Source organism: Rhyacophila brunnea, unplaced genomic scaffold (genome assembly GCF_057557595.1).
Source record: "Rhyacophila brunnea isolate RB1 unplaced genomic scaffold, BYU_Rbru_1.0 scaffold_13, whole genome shotgun sequence".
In the NCBI taxonomy this organism is placed as follows: Eukaryota; Metazoa; Arthropoda; class Insecta; order Trichoptera; family Rhyacophilidae; genus Rhyacophila; species Rhyacophila brunnea.
In genome coordinates this window covers 23627485-23653635 of record NW_028232785.1, presented here as the reverse complement: position 1 = coordinate 23653635, position 26151 = coordinate 23627485, and the positions used below count along the sequence as shown (strand labels likewise).

The window sequence follows — 26151 nt, the reverse complement described above, 5'->3', positions numbered from 1 at the left end:
GGTAGATAATCTGCGGCGCCCATAGACGGACACTTTTCGACCTTTCAGATATGTGCCATGTTCAAACTGCCAGCGACCCCCCACTCCCGTGTTTTTGTAAAACTGTTGGAATTTCAACTAGCCGAAAGTTCTCGTTTGACGTTAGATGCTGGTAACGTAAAGTAGGAGTAGCTGGCGCGATTTGGCGGCAAATTTTGACAGTTCTGTCATAGTTCGTTCGTAAGAAGTATATTATTTTTGTTGCGTGTTAGTTCTTTTGCGAGATACTCATATTATATAATTACGAATATTGTGGTGTCAACTAGGTACCGCAAACAATATTTTCCACTACTTAAATGTAAATAAAAAAATAAAATGTAAACTTGATGTAAAATAAATCTAGACAAAAGAAATATGTACTTACGTAAATTTAGTATTAAGTTAATGTTATAATATGTACCAAATTAATAGATATTATTCAAAACCAATAAGTAAATTGTTTTGGTGATTGAATAAAACATATTACACAAATTTAATGTATATAACCCTGATTTAAATAAAACAATACGTATGTATTTTATCTTAATTAAATTTTATTAAAACAACAATAAGTATACTATGAATAATTTATTCAAAATAAAAGAATCTGGACATATATTTACACAAACAATAAATTGTAATCATAATAAATCTAACAAAGTAAAAATATTCGTAGATCAATCGTTCGTTCAAGTATACCCTACTTAAAACTAATTTAACACATGGTACCCCTGTGTATGATCTCAGCGAACATAACCTCCATAGTTTTTGACACTTGATCTGCCACAGACAATAACTGTACGTATATGGGTACGTCTGTTGACAGTTCGACAGATTTAAATGGGGTAGTTAAACTGATCTGTGGTGTGTCCACTAACGTACAGTTATTGAACAGTTATTGTCTGTGCCATGTTCAAACTGCTACGAGAACTGTCCGTCTATGGGGGCCTATGGTCTTCTAAAATTTTCACCTATCTTAAAATAATATTCATATCGCATATTTTGAAAAAAATGTATCAGGCTCACATAGAATCCTGCAGGTAGATTGTTTTAAAAAAATAACAATTTCTTGTGGAATTTTCACCTAGCTTAAAATAATATAAATATCGCATTTTTAGAAAAAAATGTATTAGGCTCGCATAACATCCTGCAGGTAGATTGTTTATGAAGAAATGACAATGCCTTCTACAATTTTCACCTATTTATTACTACGCTAAAAATAATATTGATATTCCATATTTTAAAAAAATCTATTAGGCTTTCATAATATAGATGAGGTAGATTGTTTGTGAACAAAATATAAAATTATCATAATGTTCTATTTTTCAAATATTATCGATGCACTGGAAAAATTGTATCAGGCACTCATAAACTTATGTAGGTATATATTGCTTTATAACCAATTAAAGACAATTCATTTTTGATTATTGTTTAATAGTTACCATGGCAATTTCTTTTAGAATTTTCGCATTCTTACTAAATTTAAATAATGAATAATGTTATTTTCATGCTAGGCGAATGTATTAGGTTCTTTAATCCCTATATAGTGTAGGTAGTAGATGATGGTTTATGAAATACAAAAGTAGGTGTCATGATACTATTTACTTTAGTCTACATTCTTATAAAAGCACTGGAAAATGTCTAGGCACTCATACAACCTATGCAGGTGATTATATTGTTTTTTAAGCTTTTTTTTAAGTTATACTTCCATTGGCGCGTTTAGAAAAACAGATCAGAGTGTATTTTTTGTGTGTGACCAGCCGCGATGTAACACATAATTTGTATAATTTATATTGCACTCTGTTTGCGTAATACTTTGAAATATTTATCGCTGTGTTAGGCGGAATAAAATAATTTTAAACCAGCGGCACTCAAATAAGGGCCCTTTTCTGACTGTGTAATTTAACAAGATAATTAATAGTAAATAATATTAATAAATACGGAATTAAGCAACAAGATAATTTTATTAATAATATGTAGCATTAATCTATGCATTACATTTGTAAAATGTGTGTTAATGCTAGTGTATTATTTATCATGTAACTTATCTATTCAAATCAAACCATTCCCTGTGTGAACACGACAGACGCGTCAGTATGAGCACTCTATATAACAATGACAAGTCATCCATAGACAACAACGGGAGGGGCGAAAAAAGTAGGACCAGTCGTTGTGAATGTATAGGCTTTCTACTTGAGTCGCCAATGTCCACACCCATTAGGTATTTCAGTTCCATTATTTAAGAGTTCCCTTGTATGGTATATGCTTCATAACTTTGCACTCCAGCTCTAGGATGAAAATGATTTAAAATATTCTAAAAATATTTTTTTAAGTACATATTTTATCTGTCTATTTATTTATTAGTAAATAATATAATATTATATTATTACGAGTAAATATCATTTGATCTAATTTTATGCGAGGTAATTACGCAAAGAGGCATATCAGTATATCAGTATAGTAAAGAGTGCAAAAAAGTGCAAAGTTATAAAACGTTTACTCTGGCAACCCTTCAATATGCATTATTAACTAAATTAGCCGCACAATTTTAGAATATTTATGGAAAGAGGTGCATTCAAGGCCTGAACAAAAACGATGCATGAGTGCGAGTGAGAAAATATTCGGCACCCTTACAATCTTTGCGACACGAGCTAGAGTAAGATAAAAGGTCTACATATCTGTGAGCTAGTTTCCAAAAGTATCGCCATCAAATCGGGGCGAAACGCTTCACATAGCGTCGATAACTTGCGAGCTCGAGTTGTTAAAATTTATATTATTTGTGTTAAACATAAAGTCAGTGGTAAATATTTTTAGTTAATTAAGTAGAAAAGATGGTTCTGTGTGTAGTATTAAAATGTGGTAGCCGTACTGATAAACAAGAAGATGGTATTACGTTGCATAGGTAAGTTGATACATGTTCGTGATAATTTATTTGTATTTTATTATATATTTTAATATCAGTGACCTAGTGTTTCTTTAAAATAACTTAAATTATGGATATCTTTACCCAATGGTTGCATTTTGACCTCTTAAAAATACTATATAACGTAAAAAAATAGAAAATTATATTTTAATTCTGAGCGTCTAGTGCGAGCACTTTGGGCGAGCACTAGCGAAATGGTCTATGGTCTCGAACATTTGTAGACGAATGCGTTCGCTCGCCCACAAACCAAACGCAAGGCACGCGGCTTCATTTAGCAATTAGGTGGCGTCTAGATGTATCTATAGTCTAAGGGTGCATTGTTTTATTCTGCTTAAGGGCGGCGCTTAACCTAAAGACCTGTGTCTATGTGCTTCGTCAAACGGAATCTTTGATGGAATCTACTATTGTTATTGAATATAAACAATTATAGTTGATTACGTGTATACAAATAATTAGTATTCTATACAACAAAAGAAATTCAATCAGGGAAAAACCTGTTGGTAAATAATGCAATTCGTCGTATTTCTTTGTAAATATATACTTGTTTAACAAGGTGATCGAACGCTGAAGTGCATGCTTAGTATTTTTAAAGTAAACAGTGATCCTCATACTTTTGATCTCTTGTCATTTAAAATTTAAATTCAAAACCTTTTCAAACCTCTGGACTGTTGAAAATATGAGTAATATTTTACGGACCGCAAACCCAAAATAAAAACTATTATTTATACTTGCTTTTCCTTCCACCACCCGCCACGTCTCCACACCCGTTATGCGGGCGTATACTGTGACGTAACGAGCGCTGGGCGCTCTTCTAATGTGTGCCGAAAGTGTCCCAGGAGCAACTTCCCCAAGACCTTGGTTGGGTTGGGTTGGGACAATTCTCGTTGAGAAAAGACCTTCACGCTCATCGTAAAATGCCGCAAACTTTTTAAAAGCTGAGAAATTTTCTCTCGTAGATGTAGTCGTAATGGCCGACCGGTCCAACTGAGGGTTGGACCGACTTGAGATGCTCTTCCCTTTCAACCGACATATGGGGACACACCCAGAGGATGTGGCGTCCTGCAATTCGCCACATAAACAAGTCGGAGATTCTATTAGGGCTATTAGGCCAGGCTGACAGAGCTTGGAGGCAAAACCACCGTGTCTGGTTAAGAGCTGAGAAGTCCACTGGTCTGGAGTCAATCTGGTTATCTCTATGCATCACTTCATATTAGGAAACTTTGCCAGTCATACGTATTTATTTTCATTGAATTAAGACTATAATTTACAAATGGTGTTGGTTAGTTTTTAAAATTCAATGAAACCCTGCGAAAACCAATCCATAATAGATAATATTCGAAAAAAATTCGTCTATCTATAAAATATCTAAAATTATACAATTAAATCGTACATAAACTTGAATATTTTATAGATATAATAAAATGTTTTATCTATTATAGTTTGGTTGAGGCAGGGCATTATGAATTAAAAAAAAAACTGACAATTATGACGTGTAATATGTATTCTTAATCCAACGAAAACAAATAAGTATGAATGAAAAAGTGTGCACAATTTTGTCGTACCTATCGTGATTTTTAAAAACTAACTAATACCATCTGTGAATTGTAGTTTTAGTTCAATAAAAACAATGTATGACTAACAAAGTTTAATGTTTACTATTTATGGCGGATCTTAACAGCCTACCTCCACTCGTCGCTACTGATAGAATGTTATATTCTCAAATCTTGTGAATTATTCGTTGAATAAAAGAAATGGTTCATCAAGCAATTAAGCATAAAAAATATCAATAATATAAAATAGATTGAGAAACTCTTTAGTGACGCTGTACAATGCATTGTGTTTTTCAAATATAATGGATTTCCCAGGGTATTGTTACCTATATAGGTACCTATTACATAAAGATAATTGTATATTCTAGTTATGTCGTAAACCTTGACGATACGACAATGACATTGCAATTCAATTTCTCTCGAGACAGTGCACTTAGGAAAATCCCGGATAGAGTTGTCAATATCTGAATGAAAACTTGCTAATCATGAGGTCTTAATATAACAAACCTTAAACCACCATCATCATCGTCATCTGCTGTGGTCTCCCTTATCTCTTTCAACTCTTCTCGGTCCCTAGTTCTTTACTGCCACATACGTCCACCGTAGGGATTGCAATACCGAATGAATACAACCATAAATATACATTAATAATTGAAAACATCTCAAGCATATACACACAAGAAAATATCAATAGTAATTAAGGAATTAATTGATACCTACCTTAATTTAATATACTAAAACCGATAGCCAACATTATAGCGCAATTCGATAAGCATTTCATGTAACAACTACTAGTTAAAATCGTCGTAATTAATAAGATGCCCGTAGCTTAATTGGAAAAGCATACTGGTATGAATCCAGCAGATACAGGTTCAAGTCCCGTCGAGTTCGTCAAAACATATAGATTTTTTTAGAAATACTTACCAATAATCATAGTTATTAAAATCAATTAGAACGTTATTTTATAGCAACCTAAAGTATCTACCAACATTGATTATGTTGACCTTAATAAAATATGTATAGATCATAATATTTTAGAACTGCTAATTTTACAAATACTATAAGTCCAGATACTGGAAAATCTCTCTCAAATTCAACATTTTGTTGGATGTACCTACTTACGTTGGATCAACTGCTATAGAATATTTGGAAATATTTGCCATGATTCGAAAAATGTCAATCCATCGCTACAATTCAATAAGTATATTTGTGGAATTTTGTTTTATTATTATTTAACTTTTGTTGGATTCAGTCAATATATTATTTGCGTTTTGGCAGCATTAAATCTTATACACTAAATTGAATATATTATAATATAGTATCTAGTAGTAATGAAAAAATAACATTAAAGTCATTTTCGAATAATGTAAACATGTATGCTTTCTTAATACGGTAAATACCGGTATTTTGATATCGATAAATAATTGGTAACCGGTTTTGAAATACCGGTATTGCAATCCCTAGTCCACCGAATTATGTGAGTTCGTCGATTCAGTGGGATTCAATTAATCATAACTGTGCTCATTATTTAATACCCTTCAGATACCGTGGTTATCCATTCATCAGTTCTATCAAATCGTGAACTCTTCGTTATTCATCTGTTTATTTTGTGTTTTTTCCTCGTTATGCACAACATGCATTTTTATTCGTGCATAAATTAAAATAATCTAACTCAAGACAATAATACTATATTGTTCTGTTCCAGAAAACGACAGGTGCCACATCCTTGGTTCTTCAACGCAGGGCATCTGCAAGTTAAACAGGGATTGTCCGTCGGCCGCTCAGCAGTTCAGATACTCAGGAATCAGACCAACAAACTGCGGTTTTGATGGTAAGTTACAACATTCTTCATCTTCTTCTTTTGGTCTGCGTACATAATATTATGAATATTGACAGCAGGCTTATGGACTAATAGCGCATGTACACGTTCATGGGTTTACTGGCACCAATAGTGTGTATTTTAAACTATCACGACAATTTACACGATAACGTGCCATGTCTTGCCAATCTCATTCTTCAACCGGAAGCAAGACGCGATGTTGTTACTGTATGGTGCTATTTGAGAGGTTGTAAAAATTGGTAAACATCAAAAATATTTTGCACTGTGTGGTTCGTTTTTTTCCCGGCAGGCTCGCCACTATCCTTCTAGTGCGCAGGCGCAGATAACTCACAAACTCCATTGGCGTGTGAAAATTCAGAAGCTTCTGACCTTTTCAGATCCATACCTACATGCAATCTTGGAACTTGCACAATAATACGTGTTTACACGTGCATTTTACAACGTTTTTATTAGGTCGTATTCTTATTTGTCCGGTGGTTGTTTATCCAGTACAAATCTTGCAATCAATTTTTAACTAACTTCCCGACCAGCTAGACATTTGAAACTTTTATAATATATCAGAACACGATGTCAATGCATTTTTTTAATACTTTTAGCCATCTTTAAGTAGAATTGAATTCATTTTCAGTTAATTTTGTTTTGTATGAAAAGTTATTTCGGAAGAAATCCGTAATCCAGTCTACTATTATTGGTTGCTAGGGGTCTGGGGTCCTAGCAACTAAATTATTAATATATACGTGCGTTACTATGGAAATCAATATGAAATGTCAAAATGACATTTCAGTATCATTTCCATCAAGTACAAATTATTTTGATCGTTTAAGCTAGTCAAGTCAAGTTTATATTATGATTCAACACAAAATTTAAAAACGTTGTATATAAAAAGTTCTTTTTATCTTGTAATTATTATTGTTATGGCCGCGATAATACATAATGTCAGCAGAAAATCCATGCACGTGTAAACGGGGTAAGACACCGTCCACATTGGCAACAAATTGCTCGCAACCTCATTAATTTTCGATTAAAATAATTTTTGGTCAAACAATTTTTGATAATTATCGTGAAAATTATTGAGGTTGCACAGAAACTTGTTGCCAGTGTGGACACGGCAATGTTACTACAATACCTATGGCCGAATGCAAAGATGTCACCTTTAAATTAGTCTAACTAAAACATTCCGCCGTTTAAACCAATTGGGCCGTATGACTTGGTCGCCACAAAGGCCAATTTTGTTGCGTTTAAAAAAAATTACGGTTGTAGCGGACGTGAAAGTCTCTTATATATTTAACATGCTCCTTTATTTTATGTGTACTTTTTATGATAAAATATCTGTAAACTGAGTCAAATCACACTTAAATAGCGACCTCAGTCTTGAGTATCTGCTCCTGAGACATTCCCAGGTGTAAAAAACCTTTGATGTTTAACACCAGACGTAGGGCCTTGTGATATGCTCGAGTAAGACCGTATGTGTTGCGAGGCGGTTTGGTTTGTTGGGTTCATTTTGTTTGTGATGTATATTGTGTGTTTTCAAATATTAATTGTGTATTGTTACAATTTCAGGTGATGCCGTTATAATCTGCTGCGTAGAAGGCAACGGAAACCAGGGTAGCAACCCTAGCGGCGGAGGTACGAATTTGAACAACAGGAACCCTGGATCGAACTTCGGCAACAATGTGGCCTTTGGGCAAAGACCAAGTAAGTGAGTTGATTCGTTGTCAAACGGGACAATCCGCTGCTGGATTAAGTCTTCTCTTCCACTCAGCGACGTCCCTAGACAAAATGCCACCCCATTTTTATACTTACAGTATTTTTTTATCATCCTTTCATGATTCCAATAACGAAAAAATATGTTGTATGGATACATTACTAACAAAATATATAAGAACACAAAATCTAATTTAAATGCCATATCTACTTCAATAGACAATATTGAGAGTCCACGGTTTCAGATACATTTTAAAATACACCTGACAACTTTCAAAACTCGCGAATCACTGGTAAAAATATTTGGATAAATTAATTAGGTAAGTATGTACCTACCTATAATTCAATTGTAATTCGCAAATCTGCACGTGTCATTGCTGGTCATCAACGACGTGACGCCCAAGGACAACAGAAGTAAACTAAACATCGCGAACCCAACAAAAGACAATACAGTCATGCTAAACATTTTATGCTAATTGGTACATTTTGTTTCCAACCAGTGAGGTGATTTTTTTAATGGAAAGATATTTCCGTTATTACCAAGTTTAGGAATCTTTTCCTATATTAAATCTAATGTTTCTCCTCGATTTGCCGCCCTTCAAATAACTGCCGCCCCCAAGCGACGCTCAATCTGTCTACCCCCACGGGACGTCACTGCTTCCACTCCTCGTAGTCTGTAGTATTCCGTTGGGGCATATGCCATGTACATGCAGTGATGTCCATAGGCAAAGTGTCGCCATTAAGTAGATTCAGAACTCCACCCCCTTTCAGTTTTAGTTTCAAATATAGTGTTGAAATAGTTGAATATATTTTGTTTCAATTCTGTTTACAGATACCAACAGTAATACGAATAATAGAGGTACGTCTGGAAACACAGACTTCAATCGCAACCCTAGCAGCAACGCTGGCACAGGAAACTTCGAGAGCACGGCAGCTGTCAACAGCAGAAGAAGCGGAAGGAAGTCCATCAGTGAGAGAAGTATGGAAACAGATTTGAAGACTAATTAATAAACCTACTTAATGGGGGACATGCTTTATAAAGGTCAAAAATTTTGAATTGTTACTACCTATATTAGAGGTAGGTATTCGCAATGGGGTCCCGACAAAACCGCCTGAACCAAAACCGCCCGGAAATTGCCCCAGACATTGCCGCCAAAACAATTTAGAAATGAGACAAGTTTTGAGCATACATAATTCTGAAGACACTCATGAGAAGATATAGCCAATAGTACAAATCATTTTTGAAAAAAGTAAGACACCCGGCAAGAATCGAACCTGCGTCTCTTTGGTATCGCGCCTTGTGTATTACTACTGTGCTACGACTGCCATGCTTAATTGCGACAAATTTTAACTGAATTTAGAGAGCGCTTATGAGCAGGTATTAAAAATGCACATTACACTTTGTTAGTCATACGTATTTGTTTTTATTGAACTACAATTTACGGATGGTATTGGTTAGTTTTTAAAAATCAATTGAACACTGCCTAAACCAAACCATAATAGTTTTGGTATATTTTGGGCGATAGGTACGATAGAATTGTGCACACTTTTTCTTTCATACTTATTTGTTTATGTTGGATTAAGAATACATATTACACATATTGTTGGTTAAATTCAAAGCCCTGCCCAACCCAACTATAATATTCGTAGATAAAAATCTTTTATGGATAAACAAGTATTTTTTGACTATTATCTATTATGGCTTAGTTTCGCAGGATTTCATTGAATTTTAAAAACTAACCAACACCATCTGTAAATTGTAGTCTTATTTCAATAAAAACAAATACGGATGATTGACAAAGCTTAGTGTGCACCATTTATGGCGGATCTTAACAGCCTACCTCCACCCTTCGCCACTGGCTTCCATTGCAGATAACATCCCAAGAAGAAGAATCTTTTTTTCGACCATGTCCGATCCTAATAAGGTCATATGGGCCTCTACAGAGTGGAGGTTTGTATTAACAGATTTTATTTTCACGAGAAATGGATGTCAGCCACTTGCTCAACCTATTAGGTCAATACTCTGTCTCTACACAAATTGAAAAACAATATGTGTACTTGCCGGACCCAGGATTCGAACCTGGAACTCACGGCACTATAGGCCGACGCTCAATATAAAATACCTAACGTATGTGATTTTAATCCCTAGAATGCGAGGAGTATAGTTCCCGTGTGACGCGAGTCGTCGAAGGGCTTCTTCTGCTTCCAGAGCCTGAGACACTCACCATTAACGTCCCAAAATGTGACTACACCAGCACTCCGTTGATTGTTGGCGGAGTTGAGGCTGACGTAGGAGAATTCCCTCATATGGTAAACACGAAGATCCTGAAGAAAAACCTTATTCTGTACAAATATAGATTGAACATGCATAACTTGAAAGGTTCCATGACAAAACAGAAAAATGATATATATAACTGTGACCTTTCAGAGAAAATATAAATTTAATATTGAAATTGTCCTATCTCTATTATGTTGATAGATTTTTAATGGCACAGATTTTCAATACGCCATAATAAATCAAATTATATACAGTGTTACCGTACAGTATATAATAATTGCCGGCAAGCTTAGGATATCTCATCTTAATCAATATCATATGTTCAAAATGATTGGGTGACTAGGTACAACGAAATAATGACCTAACCTAACCTGAACTAACCTAACCTAAATAGATTCCACAAAAATTAATGTTTCATTTTTCCCCTGGCTGTTCTGTTTTGTCCGGTCACTTGAAAACATCTCAGATATATCTATACCCACTAGACAAAATCATATTTGAGAAAAATTCAAGCTCAACGGGTTTTGAACCCGTTTAAGCACTGGTATCGCGCCAACTGTTGCATTACCAATTATGCTACGAGCGTCCAGTCTAATTGCGACAATTTAAACTAGTAGCTCATACATGTAATGCTTACAAATTGCGTTATTATTGACTATCATTTTTTGTGTATTAAATCAAGGAATATCAATCACCTTAATTACTAACCGACGCCCGGCTCTCGCCGATTATTTTAGCTATAACGTCTACTTGAACTTGCTAACAATTTTTAATAAACTATTTCTTATATTCAACGAATAATTCACAAGATTTTGAGAATGTAACATTCGATATGTATCGATCATACATAACTTGAAAATACTTCAGATATATTATACCCACTAGAAAAATCATATTTGAACGAGAGCCGGGCGTCGGTTAGTAATTAAGGTAATTGATATTCTTTGATTCAATATACAAAAACCGATAGTCAATAATAACGCAATTTGTAAGCATTTCATGTATGAACTACTAGTTTAAATTGTCGCAATTAGACAGGACGCTCGTAGCATAATTGGTTAATTCAACAGTTGGCGCGATATCACTTTTTTTCAAATATGATTTTTTGCAGTGGGTATCTGAAATATTTTCTATATAAAATAACTATCTCAAATGATTCTCCTCGATTTGCCACCGTTCAAGTAACTGCCGCCCCCAAGCGACGCTCAATCTGCCTACCCCTACGGGATGTCACTGGCGCGGGGAATATAGTAGCGCTAAAAGTAAATGCGGGGGGGTTTTAATTCCAGAAACGACCGTGGTGACGTAGAAGAATCGATATGAAAGTAGCACTGTAGTTATCCGATACCTACATTATTTTAGTATGGAAATTTTTCACCTTCGCCCGCATGTCGTAAACCAAGTTGAATCGTATATCATTATGATTGTCATTCCAGGCGCTGATCGGTTGGCCTTTGATTGGAAGCAGCAACTTCAAGTGGGCTTGCGGAGGCTCCCTCATCAGCGACCAATATATTCTGACTGCAGCCCACTGCGCCAGTCTTGACAGAGACACTACTGTCTCCAAGTGAGTTAACTGCCCTAAGTCCAATTTATCCAGTGTTGTCAATTTAGCGTGTAAGCCATTATAAATATTTAGGTACATGGGTCAATGAGAAACAGTGACATCCCTAGACAAAATGCCGCCCCTAGGCAGTGCCAAAATGCATTCTTTCCGCATTCTTTTATAGTTAGTGGTTGAGCTTTTCGCAGTGGACTGTATTAATTGGTGGGTGATGATGCTGGGTATTCCGGATATAGAGGAAGGGGGTGATGAATAAGAAGACGTAGCACTGACCTTTTGATGAGATGAGGGCTGGCGCGCACTGGCACTGGTCCCAGGTCATACACACACGCATTGGTTGTTTTTCCCCTGTTCGCGCACTTGTTTCACAGTTTATGGATGATTATGATCTTGATGAATGATATTGATTTGTAGGTATGTATGATTGAAAGAATATCTTTCAGTGGGTCTATTCTATGCTTATCGACCGCTAAAGTGATAAAGTGAAAAATATTATCAAACTTAGGGTAGGTTTGTATCAAAATATTAGCACTTATTGTAACAATTACACGAAGCCGGTTTTTATTGTTGCAATAAGTGCTATATTTTAACAGCACCTATCTTGCTGCTGTTAAAATATCGCACTTATTGCAACAATAAAAACCGGCTTCGTGTAATTGTTACAATAAGTGCTAATATTTTGATACAAACCTACCCTAAGTTTGATACTATTTATCAATTTAGTGTTCGATAAGTATAGAATAGACCCACTGATATGTTTTGAGTTACTCCTGAGTTTTCAATCAATTACTAGCCACGGTAAGCTGTCAGAAGCCCGCTCGCGTCGGCTGGTTGATCGTAACTAGGGAATCTAATCCTGAGCCAAAATTCTGATCCCGGGATTTCTGGATTACAATCTGACAATCCCGGGATTGGCATTTTTTTCCATTTTTAATATAAAAAATTTATATTTACAAATAACATTGATAAAATCTGTCAAAAATAAATCTAGTATAATTTATACTATTGAAGACATTTATTGTTAATATTGTATACGTTCAATCTTGGAAATACACAAGTTTAATGGAGTAAATAAAATTGTAATATAAATAATAATGTGAATTTAATATGAGATTGCTGTTTCTGATAGTAAAGACATAATGAATGGGTTAGCGAGATTTAAAATAGTAAAGCAAATAATGATGGCGTACTTATGGCCTTTCCGCATCATAAATCTAATTAGTCAGCCAAATATGAAACTGCCGTAAAACGTATGATATCATGGTAGAATTACTTTGTTAAAAGTGCGAAGCATTTTTTTTTTTCCAATCTTTCTCATTTTTAATAATTCATGTGAAAAAAAAATCGGCAACTTACACATGGGTATAAACCAAACTTCATTCAAACTCAGTTTATTTCTAATGTAGTTATTTGGTATTAAAAGTATTTTTTCCATTTTATTTTCGCTTTTATTTTATTTTCCATAAAAATTGATAAAAAAATCAATCCCGAAATCCCGGGATTATGTTTATCAATCCCGGGATTCATAGGTATCGAAAATAGCTCGGGATCCCTAGTCGTAACTGAATGTCTCATGCAATTACGGTATTCTCATGACCAGTAATTGCTCTTTGATTGTCTGGTGACAATAACACTGGGGATTAGGAGGTAGGTGAGGAGATAAGGAGTGGATTGGGAATAAAAATGGCCCAACCAGTTAGGTACAGTACTTTTTATCGTCCTTTCATGACTCCAATATCTAAGGAATGTGTTGTATGGTGGAGACATTACTAACATGATAATTTATACCACTAAATCTAATTTAAATGTCATATCTGCTTCAATAGACAATGTCTACGATTTCAGATAGGTATGTTTAAAAATACGCCTGACAACTTCCAAAACTCGCGAGTAACTATCAAACATATTAATTTGGATAAATTTTAAATTATGTAAGTATATACCTACCTATAATTCAAATATTGTTTCCAAATCTGCATGTGTTATTGCTGTTCACAAAGGACTTTTTAATGGAAGGATATTTCCGTTATTACTAAGTTTAGGTAGCTATTGCTATATAAATAATGATTCTCCTCGATTTGCCACCCTTCGAGTAACTGCCGCCCCCAAGCGACGCTCAATCTGCCTACCCCCACGGGACGTCACTGATGAGAAATGAGACCAGTCTCTGGAAATGAAAACTAGAATTGAGATCGCAAGGAGTGCCTTTCTCAAAATCAGACGCCTCCTTGGCCCATGTTAAATAAGATTTATTAAATTAAATAAAAAGCATACACTTGTCTTCACTGATAATTGCTATGGCAAACCTCAGCTGGATCTAATAATTATTGTAACCAATAAGAAACGTATCTACATTATATGTTTGGTATAATATTATATTTGAATTTGTGCAGTGTTGAGCCGACAGTCATCCGCCTTGGAGACCATAGCATCAGCAAAAACGACGATGGCGCGGACCCTCAAGAAATTGGAGTGGAATCGGTCATCGTCCACCCTGCTTACGACCCTCCCAGCAAATACCATGACATCGCCCTCATCAAGATGGTCAGACCTGCCAGGTTAGAGATTCATTTTATTATCATAGGTTTTATTATCAGCCTGTTTTAATCCACTACTCGATGAAGGCCTTCTCCAATTCTCTCCACGTAATTCCACTGAATCTAAATATTTTTTCGATCCACTGTAGAGCATTTCAAATTTTTTCTGTTACTCCAAGCTTCGCCTTCATACGTCCACAATATAAGCCGACAGGTAATCCGTTAGCCAGGGGGGGGGGGCAAACTGTGGCCCGCCGGGTATTTTTTTGCGGCCCGCCATTATTAATTGTACTTCTGATTACGAATAACTTTTTTTTATAATTTTTAAAAAATATTGACAACAGATTAAAATTTGTTTAGCAATAGTACGCGATTCATTTTCAATAGATGTTGATAGTGTACCGACAGAGCTACAACTTGAGATTATTGATCTGCAGTGTGACACTGATTTAAGAGAATTGCATCGTCGTGAAGAAATCTCCAAATTTTACAATGCCCTTAAAGATCATGCAAGAAAAATGTTCGTTATTTTTGGTTCAACCTATATAATATGTCAACAAACATTTTCGATTATGAACCTCAATAAAAATTCTTTACGATCAAATATCTCCGATGCCCATTTACTAGCAGTTTTGAGAATATCAACTACAAAATTAACACCTGAATTTAAAAAAATGTTAAAAAATGTAGAACAGTTTCATTCTTCTCATTATTTTTTTGTAATGTTTATTTCTCGTGATAATAAATAGTCTATATCTAAAAATGGTATTTTACTTGTGGCCCGCCGCTCATTTTGAATTCTTGAATTTGACCCTCCATCCAAAAAGTTTGCCCCCCTTGCATCGTGGGCGTAAACATACATATTATTATATTCTTTATAACACAACATATATACGACCCAGTGACAGTAGTATAGTGAAACAGTACAGTGCGTCTTTTATATCAAGCCTTCTACGTCACAACGTCATGTGGTCTTTGCGTGTTGACTTATCATACCAAATACTCTACCTCTGGCACTATTTAGAGTAATTAAGCTTTCTTTTCTGTTTCTTCTCCTCACAATACTTTGAAACATTCGAAATAATGCTCATTGTCTACTTCCGTAAAGATTTTGGCATTTTAATGTAAAAACTCCACGCGATATCGAACACACACTGAAGTATGTGTACGGGGAAAGTAAATGCAACACGCTAGTTATAGTTCCAGAAATGTCATAAATATATTGTGCCCTCACCGGTAGAGATTGCAATACCGGTATTTCAAACCGAATTTCATACCGAAATACCGGTTTTAAGGCTATACCTCAGTTGATGCATGGTCTAAAAAAATCGTGGCTAGGCGATGCGTGGATTGTGCAAATGACGCGTGCCGAACGAAATATAATTTGTCATATAAATCCAACATGCGTCCATTTAATGTTTTGTTTATTGTTCTATTAGTAACAATAATAATATATTCATTGACATGTTTTCTTTTCCAAGTAAGTAGGGTAACGTTTTTTAGTCATCTTTACACGATTTAAGAATTAATACCCCCGTCGCCATCGCGAAACAAATTGACGTGTTCACAGCTCGACGTTCGCTCTCCGATTGCCAGCGAGTCCAAAATTTCATCGCACCTATTGTTGAAAATTATTTGTCGTTTCACTGAAGAATTTAAAAATCCAAAATATCCGAATTTTCGATATTAAGAAAGCACACTCGTTTACGTTTTTGAAAATGAATAATTATAAGTTATGTGCTGCTAAAATGCAAATATATTGAGTGAATCCAACAGAGGTGAAAAAGTAATAAAACAAATTTCATCAACTATATTTATATAAGTAATTGTCACTAATCGAGTAGCACCGTGGTATGGAGAGGTGCATGCTGGGCATAACGCGAAAGGACAAAAAGAGGAATGAGTGGATAAGGAAGCAGACAAGGGTTTGCGATGTAATAGAGTTTATTAAAAGCCCTAAATGGAGATGGGCTGGACACATAGCTCGAAGAAGAGACAATCGTTGAACAAATCTAGTCATCTAGTGGTATTCAAGAAGTACAAAACGTCCGCAAGGTAGACCTAGAGGCCGCTGGATCGATGAAATGATAAAGTTCTGCGGAAGTACGTGGCAACGCAATGCACAGGACCGAGAAAAGTGGAAGCAGCTTGAAGAGGCCTTCATCCAGCAGTGGATAGATTCAGGCTGATGATGATGATGAATTGTCACGATGAATAATTCATAATTATTATCATAATATTATTTCGAAATAGAAACCATCCGTGACAAAAATATTCAATTATTGATGACTGTACAAGCGTTGAATTTAAGGAGCTTTTCCTGCACGTATTTGCACTTGATGAACTTTTGATGGCTTTTAGTTTAAATTATATATATATTCAAATTATTTGTAAACAATCACTTGTTCTACAATTATGATGAATACATATTTTTAAATTTCGACATAATGAATGTAGGTATGTAGGTTTTTGCTTTAAATTATATTTTAAAGAGATTTTAATAGCAATATTTATTGATAATCACCTAATTCTGTTTTTTTAATCTTTAAGAAATACCGGTATTCAATAAAAAATACCGAAAAACCAGTTTTGACATTTACATTCGGTATTGCAATCCCTACTCACCGGGTCGAATCCCATGCCCTATCGCTTTACGCACTGGACTACGAAGATCGCCGTATGGTACTCCATCCAGTAGTGGATCCATCCAGCTTATGATTATTACAGTTGATAATATAATAATATAATGATATTTTGTTACAGGCTAGGAAACTTAGTGAGACCAGCTTGTCTTTCTGAAACAATTCAACCTAATGACAAAGCAGCCGTGGCAACCGGGTGGGGAAGGATCGCACACAGTAAGTTACAAAATTCTTATACTCTTTTACATTTGCATGCTTGACAGTGGGTTGACAGTGACAGAAAATTGTTTACATTCAATTTAAACCGACCACGCACCTATGGAGCAGCTGGAGGGTGAAAATTTAATCGCATCAATTGGTCCACAATTTACAGTCGAACTTGGTTATTATGAGGAAGATGGAACCCACTAAATTTGCTCGTTATAAGCATTACTCGTAATATCGTTATATAACATTTTTCGGAAATATCTTTCCATTAAAAAAATCAGCTCACAGGTTGGAAACAAAATATATCTATTAATTAGATAAGGCTTCAAATTATTGGGTAAGTATATATATGCATTAATAGCAAGTATTTTAATAAAAAATCTAGCAAGTATTTTATTAAAAAGAACAGCAAGTAAAAAATGATTATTGGTAAGTATTATAATATAACAATGGAAGTATTTAAATTATGATAGGGAATTATTTAAATAATTAGATAAGTACTATACAATTTTCAACAGGAGTTTATTTGTTTGTCGGGTGTGCGATGTCCAGTATACTTCCGTTGTCCTTGGACGTCACGTTCTTCACAGTCACTCGCGAGTTATGGAAGTTGTCAGGTGTATTTTTAAATGTACCTATCTGAAACGGTAGACTCGCAATATTGTCTATTGAAGCAAGAAGTTATATTTAGTAGTATAGGTACCATGGTACCTATATCTTGTTAGTAATGTATCCATACAACACAATGCTTAGATATTGGAGTCATGAAAGGATGATAGAAAGTACTGTATAAAAATTGTGGCAGCATTTTGGCACTGCCTAGGGGCGGCATTTTGTTTAGGGACGTCACTGCTGAAAAACATGGTAAAAATCCCTGAAACAAGCATGGCATTCATAAATTACAAAAGAAGTTGTTTATTGTAATGAATTAGTGCTTCGCCGGCGCTGGTAGGTACCTACTGACTTCACAAAGTTTGTATTTTTTACATGCAATTTCAACCATATGCGTGGATACTTTGTCAATGTTGTCGGCGAAAACACCAATTATGTACTTAGACACTTAACCAGTGTCATAAACGTAATCCGATCCCAGCGGCATCGGTCTAGTTAACTGCCCGGTCGGATTTTATTGCTTGTGGTCGAAAATGTTGTTTTTTAACGATCGACACATTAATAGTATTGCTCGGAATATCCGAGAAGTAGCTCGTTATAAAAGTGAATATATGTATGGAGAAAATCATAAACTGAAATGTCAACGAATATTTCCTCATCACATCCGTGATCGTAATAACCAAGTTCGACTGTAATTATTATAAAACTATAGGTATAAAATTTACTGAAATATCTACTGTAATCTCATGTATCTTTTGCTTATGCCCGAATTCCATACCAAAAAGCTCACATGAATGGAGCCAGGTAACAAATGCATTTTACCTATATCGAATACCCGAAAAAAATAACTCCGCTCGGTTCATGTGATGGTTACATGTAAATTGTACGTAAAACATTTCACCGTGGCACAGTTCACCGTGAGCTTTCTATCGGAAAAAGATCACCTACTATGCGGTCTCAAATTTTATTAGGTTCAATATGAACATCAATTCAATTTTCATATGTGATTTTGGCAAAATTCATGAATTATTCAATAATGAAAACCTAACCTAACCTTACAAATAATCCAGTATATATTGGCTATTTTCAAAATTTATTTGCTGCTGGCTTCCTGTAAAGTGTAATCCGACAAGAATCGTGTTTTATTTAGACATGAATTGTATGTCACTACTATAAGACCCAAAGAGGTTGGACGGTCTTTAATATACGGCCATATATTTCCGATACAATATTTCACGATAGGTTTATCTTTTTGCAGAATTTAAAAAATGTATATTTCTCTTTGCAGACAGTAAAACATCAGACGTCCTGTTGAAAGTTAGCATAAAAGTGATTGGCTATTCTCAATGCGCGCCTGTCTATGAATCCGTGTCCCGTAAATCCCTCCCCAGGGGCCTTACGGATCAACAAATGTGCGCTGGAGACGCCTACAAGGACACTTGTCAGGTGAGGAATAGCGAATAGCTAATTGATTCTAACAGAATTTTGTCAATATTGGTTCGATTAGGTATCGGTTAGGCTGTTAAGATCCGCCATAAATAGTGCACATTAAACTTTGTTAGTCGTACGTATTTGATTTTATCGAACTAAGGTTACAATTTTTACAGACAGTATCGGTTAGTTCAGGGTTTCCCAAACTATGTTCCGCGACCATTTGGAAAGGTTTTATACACTGCAACACATTTAAAGATATTCTACTAAGTAGAAGTAAAATAAGTAAAACTAAAATAATTAATGAATCTACTTCATATTGAAAGACGAGTGATGATCAATCTCCACTGATGTTTATGACGTCAAGTATCTAGATAGGTCATGGCTCCCACAATGGGGTGTGCTGACAGGTCTCTAGCCTGTGGGCTTGGGCTTACGGGGGGCCCGGCGTGAGAGATCGACCAGCCAATTGAGATAAACACACATCACAAATAATATGCACTAATAGTAAAAAAATGTCGCTTGCGGCGCTGTTTTACTTCAACTAATATTTGGTTTTGCCATAATTACAATTTTTGATTACCCTAATACCCTTAATTTTACCTCGAACACCATTTGGAATATGCAACTGTAGATCGTCACATTGCCTTTACCCTTAGCGATAAGTAGGGGGTCCGTCAAAGATCCTAGTCTGGGGGCCCGTTTCTGGATCTGGGGACCATGATCTAGGTACAGACGGAGGACTATCTTTTCTCACACAGTGCGCATGAAAAATTTGGGGTAAGTACCTATATTGTTTTTAACTGACCGGCTGACAAGTTTAGTCTTGTCAGTTAAGCGACAGTTGCCAATATTAGCAGAACGGTTAGCTGCACTAATAAATAACCTACACAATAAACTAAGTGTTCCGTTAAAATGTCCGGGTTTGCGAAGTGTTTCATTGCAGAAAAAAGTGTGGGAAACCCTGGGTTAGTTTCTAAAAATCAATCAAACCCTGCCATACGTATTTGTTTGTATTGAACTAATACTATAATAATTTACAGGTGGTGTTGGTTAGTTTTGAAAAATCAATCAAACCTTGCCTAAACAAAATCACTATAGTTTTGGTATATTTTGGGTGATACGACAAATTGTGCACACCTTTTCATTCATAATTATTATTTGTTTCGTTGGATTAAGAATACATAATATTCCATTACACATATTGTTTTGTTAATTGATTTTTTAATTCATTAAGGTCTGCCTAAACCAAACTATAATTATTGATAAAAAAAATAATATTTTATCTATAAAATATTCAAATTTATGTTTCATTAAGTTGCATAATTTTAGATATTTTATTGATAGACGAATATTTTTCAAATATTATCCATTATGGCTTGGTTTCGCAGGGGTTAATTGAATTTTAAAAAACTAACCAATACCAATGAAAGCAAATACGTATGACTGTTAAAGTTTAATGTTCAATATTTTATAGCTGATCTTAACAGCCCACCTCCACCCTTCGCCACTAGTTCAAAGATATTGAAAAAAAAATCTTTTATAGAGATTTAGCCTAAATTTAGAAATTAGACCGCTGGTCTGCTAATTAGGTTAACTGCTACAAGTCAGGTTCATTTGAAGAGAACTTCACACTAATTATACTTGCTTTTCCCTCCACCACCAGCTACGTCTCCACACCCATTATGCAGGCGAACGAACTGGTATATCCCTCAGGGAGGAAGGCAATTGGCGATGTAGCGCAGTACGCGTGAGGTGACCTCGTTGTTGTTCTGGCGATTTCGGCAGATTTTCGCCAACTGACAATGTTGGTTTAAAGGTTCAAAATGTCTTAGAATGTGCTCCGAACGGGAGGAGATGCTCAGGTCGGTCCAACCAGCTGTTGGGCCCATCAGGCTGTCCGACTTGGTTGCTACTAGGGATTCCAATCCCAGGATCCCGAATCCCGGGATCCCGGGATCCCGAGCTATTTTCGATGCCTATGAATCCAGGGATTAATAAACATAATCCCGGGATTTCGGGATTGTTTTTTTTATCAAATTTTTATGGAAAATAAAATAAAAGCGAAAATATAACGGAAAAAATACTTTTATTAAAAAATAACTACATTAGAAATAAACTGAGTTTGAATGAAGTTTGATTTATACCCATGTGTAGGTAGCCGATTCATTTTATTTTTTCACATAAATAATTAAAAATGAGAAAGATTGGAAAAAACAATGCTTCGCACTTTTAACAAAGTAATTCCACCATGATATCATACGTTTTCCGGCAGTTTCATATTTGGCTAACTAATTAGATTTATGAAGCGGAAAGGCCATAAGTACGCCATGATTATTTGCTTCACTATTTTAAATCTCGCTAACTCATCCATTAAGTCTTTACAATCAGAAACAGCAATCTCATATTAAATTCACATTATTATTTATATTACAATATTATTTACTCCATTAAACTTGTGTTTTTCCAAGATTGAACGTATACAATATAAATGTCTTAAATAAAATAAATTATACTAGATTTATTTTTGACCAATTTTATCAATGTTATTTGTAAATATAAATTTTTTATATTAACAATGGAAAAAAATGCCAATCCCGGGACCAGTCCCGGGATCCCGGGATTGTCAAATTGTAATCCAGAAATCCCGGGATCAGAATTTTGGCTCGGGATTGGATTCCCTAGTTGCTACTAAGGCCAATTATCTTGCATTTAAAAAAATTGCGGCGTCTTACTGCGGGCGTGAAGATCTCTTCACCTAATTTTTCTGTCCGTATGATTAGCTTCATTATTTTTGTTATAAGTATATAAACTATAAATTATTTTTATAATTTCCCTGTGCTCTTTCTCCCCGGCACTTTGCATTAGAAAGTAACTTTAAACTCAGTCAGAGCTCACTTTGAGCGTAGCAACCTTAGTCCTGGCTCCTGGGTATCTTCTCCCAGGGCATTCCTGGCCTAAAACTGAACTAGATGCTTCACATCGCCAATGTAGGGCCACATGATACGCTCGATTAAGACCCAGTGTGGTGCGTCGCGGGTTTTGGTTTGGAGGGATTAACTTCAATATGGTTCAAAATGTGCTACGGTATGAGAGTATTAGTCTGATAACATTTTAAATACAAAGAAAAACGATATTACACACTTTTTGCCGTAGCGGCAGCTTACTGTGATAGCGCTTGACAGCACATAACATGATGATAATGTATTTGCCGCATAACTCTTCAAGCGCATCGGTCCATGGATCCAAAGCATTAATAATTATTATACTATGATATTTCACCGTCACTACAGATGAACTCAATAAGTTATGATAATTACACGATTTTATGTGCAGATGATTTATATGTAAGCTTTGAATGCTTGGGTAGTGTATCATTAAATTCGATTTCAATGTAACATTTTACGTATAGGCACATTTACCGCATCAAAGCGAACGTTATAACATAAAACATAGCTATAGATACCTATGATCATGGCCCCCACAAGAGGGGCCTGGGGGCCAGAGCTTAGGGGGGGGCGTGGCCAGTTATGTATACACTCACCGCCATCTGTAGATTAATAAAGCCTGAGCATAACTTTTTGCACAAGCAACGAGTGGTCCATTTTTCAGCGGTCATAATCAGATCCCAGATTGCTTGACATATTGATTCGCCCTTTCTCGTTTCGAATTGAATTTTCTCAGAGAAAAAATTCTCAAATCAAATACTTATATTAATAAATTAAGTATAAATATTACACATTCCTGTTATTCATCAGCTATCAAAGTCAAACTAGTCAGAATACTTGAGTCGGCAATGATACACTTCAAATTTGCATTTTAAAAAAAGTCGCCTGCTGCGCTATTATAATATAATATAAAGAATATTTATATAATTTGCGATACAATTTGATGTGATATAGTTAAATGATATATATAAATTTCTGACTATTAAAATGGCTATTTATCCAATTATGTCTAAGGGTCGCATCTTACTTGACTACCACAAAGGGGGTCGCGATTGGTGCTTTATAATAATATGATACTGAGTGTTGACAACTCAATATACCAACTGTATTTATTTAAAAATACAAAATCACTAAAAATACACTAAACACCCTTAATTTGACCTCAAAGAACCCTGGGATTCCTCAATACCATTTAGTGAACACTAATGTAAAAAAAATCACTCTGCCCTTCATCTTAACGATAGGTAGGGGGGCCCACCAAACATCCTGGTCTTCGGATGTGGGGGCCATGCCTGTGATACACCATAAATTATCTTCAGTTTTATATAATTCAGTCTCTAATCGTTATTATATTGCAGGGTGACAGTGGCGGTCCACTCCAAGTGTCTGACGAAACCAACCGCTGCATCTTCCACGTGATCGGAGTCACGTCATTCGGAGCTGGCTGCGGCCTCGCCAACGCTGCCGGAGTATACACCAGCGTTCCTCACTACGTCAGATGGATCGAGGGCATCGTATGGCCTACCGGTTAAAGACCAAACGTCCACACCACGCCAGGAGAGAGTACAGCATAACCAGTCAACGTTTAAAAGTTACCTGCAAAAGCTGTTATTTCATAAACAACATCAACGTTTCCAACAGTACAACTAAACATTGCACTCCCCGGGTTTAGTGTCTTTTAAATCCTGACTTATAAAAGGTTAATGTAATTTTCTAATAAATAATTATTGTAAGTATATTGATATTTTTATTCTGCTTTACCCCAGCCAGTGTCTTAACCTTTCCTTTACGATGTTAGTAAATTCCATCCGTTCCGGTGATGTCATCTTGGGTTACCGTACAAGATTGATAATCATAATACACAGATGTAAAAATTAAAATATTCCGCAGTGCTGACTCAGTCAATTCGAAGGAGAAACCACTGTAGGTATATCCTCTATTTTCCCCACCTCTTTTTTTTCTTTTTTTTTCCTTCAGACCCACGACGAAGAGCCATGCGCTCTTTATTAATAGGTATACAAATGAAAATACTACAGATGACGAAGATAGAAGACTGTTTGGCCTTGGTGCCTCATATTATACTTATATATAATTGAATTGAAATCATAACACACATCCCTTGATAATGGCCTCTGCAACGAGCCCGAAACGTTGAGGAAAGAAAAAAGAAGTATAGGTACGCGTCTATCATCGTATATAATTTTCACAATAAATGACACATTAATGTTGTTTAATTTGCAATGCCTCGGTTTTCTCAGGCAAATGTATTACGTTTGTTTCAAGTTGTATAATTCAGTGGAAGAGTGTGTTAGATTACTTCCACTTTTGATACTGAATAGTACCTATATAATATAACAGCGTACTTGAAGTTGGACATGCCTTCTTTATAGTATTTCCATGTCGTTTTTTATACAGTTGACTGTTAATACTTTAACTAATATCTTCATGAACAACTGTAGACAAGTTACTGTTAAGTTTAGTTTGGAAATCTGGGACAAAAAATATAAAAGCATAGCTTCGTTTCAACACTTTTACTTAAAGTACCATTTTTAAATAAACTTTATAATTACCCACGTATGTGCGACGGCGCCGTGAACCAGCGTCTGCCTCTTACCAAGAAACGGAGTAGGACTTTTATAATAAAAGTTGTAACGGAGAACGGATTTTATTCAAAGACTATCACGATTATGAAGTAATGAAGTGTCTCTACTTCAAGTTTATAGTAAATTATAATATAATTTACAACAGAAAAATTACCTTTTTTGCATTACTGACTAATGCAATGATTAATTGAATTTTTGGTTTACATTCAATTGGTATTGCATAATAAGAAATTGGTTTAATTGTATAATATGACACGAAAATCTATCTACACCAATAAAATTTTGGTTTTTTTTTAATTTTAATTCTGTTATTAGTATAAGTACCCACCTATGACATTTAAAAAAATAAGAAATAACTATACACATACTCGAATCTGTATTGTTTATTTTTTTACTTACATTTAGATTTAGATCATTCGCCCACTATGCCAGCTAGCTCTTGTGATACGTCACAACTAACCAGCCGTTGCGAACTGTCGCACCAACTAATATTGTCACAGTTGGCGAGGGCTCTAAAAAATACGAAATAAAATGTGTGTTTTAATTTCCATGTCCATATTCCTTAGCGCCAATGAGGTTGGAGTATTTCTCTGTGCTCATGGAGACGCCCTTACAACCGAAAATCGTACAATGCCAGTCTTCAATTCGTGTCCGGAAACTTGTACGTACGCAGTTCGCTTTATCACACTTCACCGTGAAATGTTACGGTCGTATGGCGTTTGAAAATTTTGCACAAATTCTCATTTCAATGATGTTTTTAGTGAATTTGTTTATGTTTTATTTAATTCAAATGAATTTAGCAATGCACAATGAAATTTTACAGTTTTACAATTAATCAACCATGCCCCCCACAAAGGGGGGCTGACAGAGCTCTAGCCTCTGGGTCCGGGCTCATGGGGAGCCCGGCGTGGCGAGTCCACCAAATAAGTGAGATAAACATACATCAGAAATTTGTTCTAATAGTAAAAAAAGTTGCTGTTTTCTTTTAATAATCGATATATTTTGAAATATGTGTTCTGCGATATAATTTTTAATTGTGTCATTTATTTTGATAACTCCATAATTCAAGTGGATATTATACCTACTAGTATTAGAAATACACTAAATAGGTACCCTTAGTTTTACCGTGAACACCATTTGGAAAACGCTACTGTAGAGCATCACACTGCCTTTAACCTTGGCGATAGGTAGGGGGGCCCGCCAAAGATCATAGCCTTGGGCCCGCTTCAGGATGTGGGGGCATGTAATCAACCCAGACATTCCCGTTTATAATTACATAAATGGTAAATCCCAG

At 35.4% G+C, this 26151-nt stretch overlaps 1 protein-coding gene across 5 annotated transcripts in view; it reads left to right on the top strand.

Moving 5' to 3' along the window:
* LOC147076989 (venom peptide isomerase heavy chain-like) overlaps window positions 1–23990 on the top strand; it is a 39718-nt gene extending 15728 nt beyond the window's left edge. For all 5 annotated transcript variants that reach the window (XM_085940601.1, XM_085940603.1, XM_085940600.1 and 2 more), the window contains exons 3-11: window positions 6197–6322; window positions 7892–8026; window positions 8868–9014; window positions 10185–10345; window positions 11750–11880; window positions 14271–14435; window positions 17178–17272; window positions 19164–19321; window positions 23613–23990. In XM_085940601.1, coding sequence (XP_085796727.1) covers window positions 6197–6322; window positions 7892–8026; window positions 8868–9014; window positions 10185–10345; window positions 11750–11880; window positions 14271–14435; window positions 17178–17272; window positions 19164–19321; window positions 23613–23786 — 1292 coding nt within the window. In that variant the 3' untranslated portion in view covers window positions 23787–23990. The remainder of the gene's footprint in view (window positions 1–6196; window positions 6323–7891; window positions 8027–8867; window positions 9015–10184; window positions 10346–11749; window positions 11881–14270; window positions 14436–17177; window positions 17273–19163; window positions 19322–23612) is intronic.
* Window positions 23991–26151: the final 2161 nt, after the last annotated feature.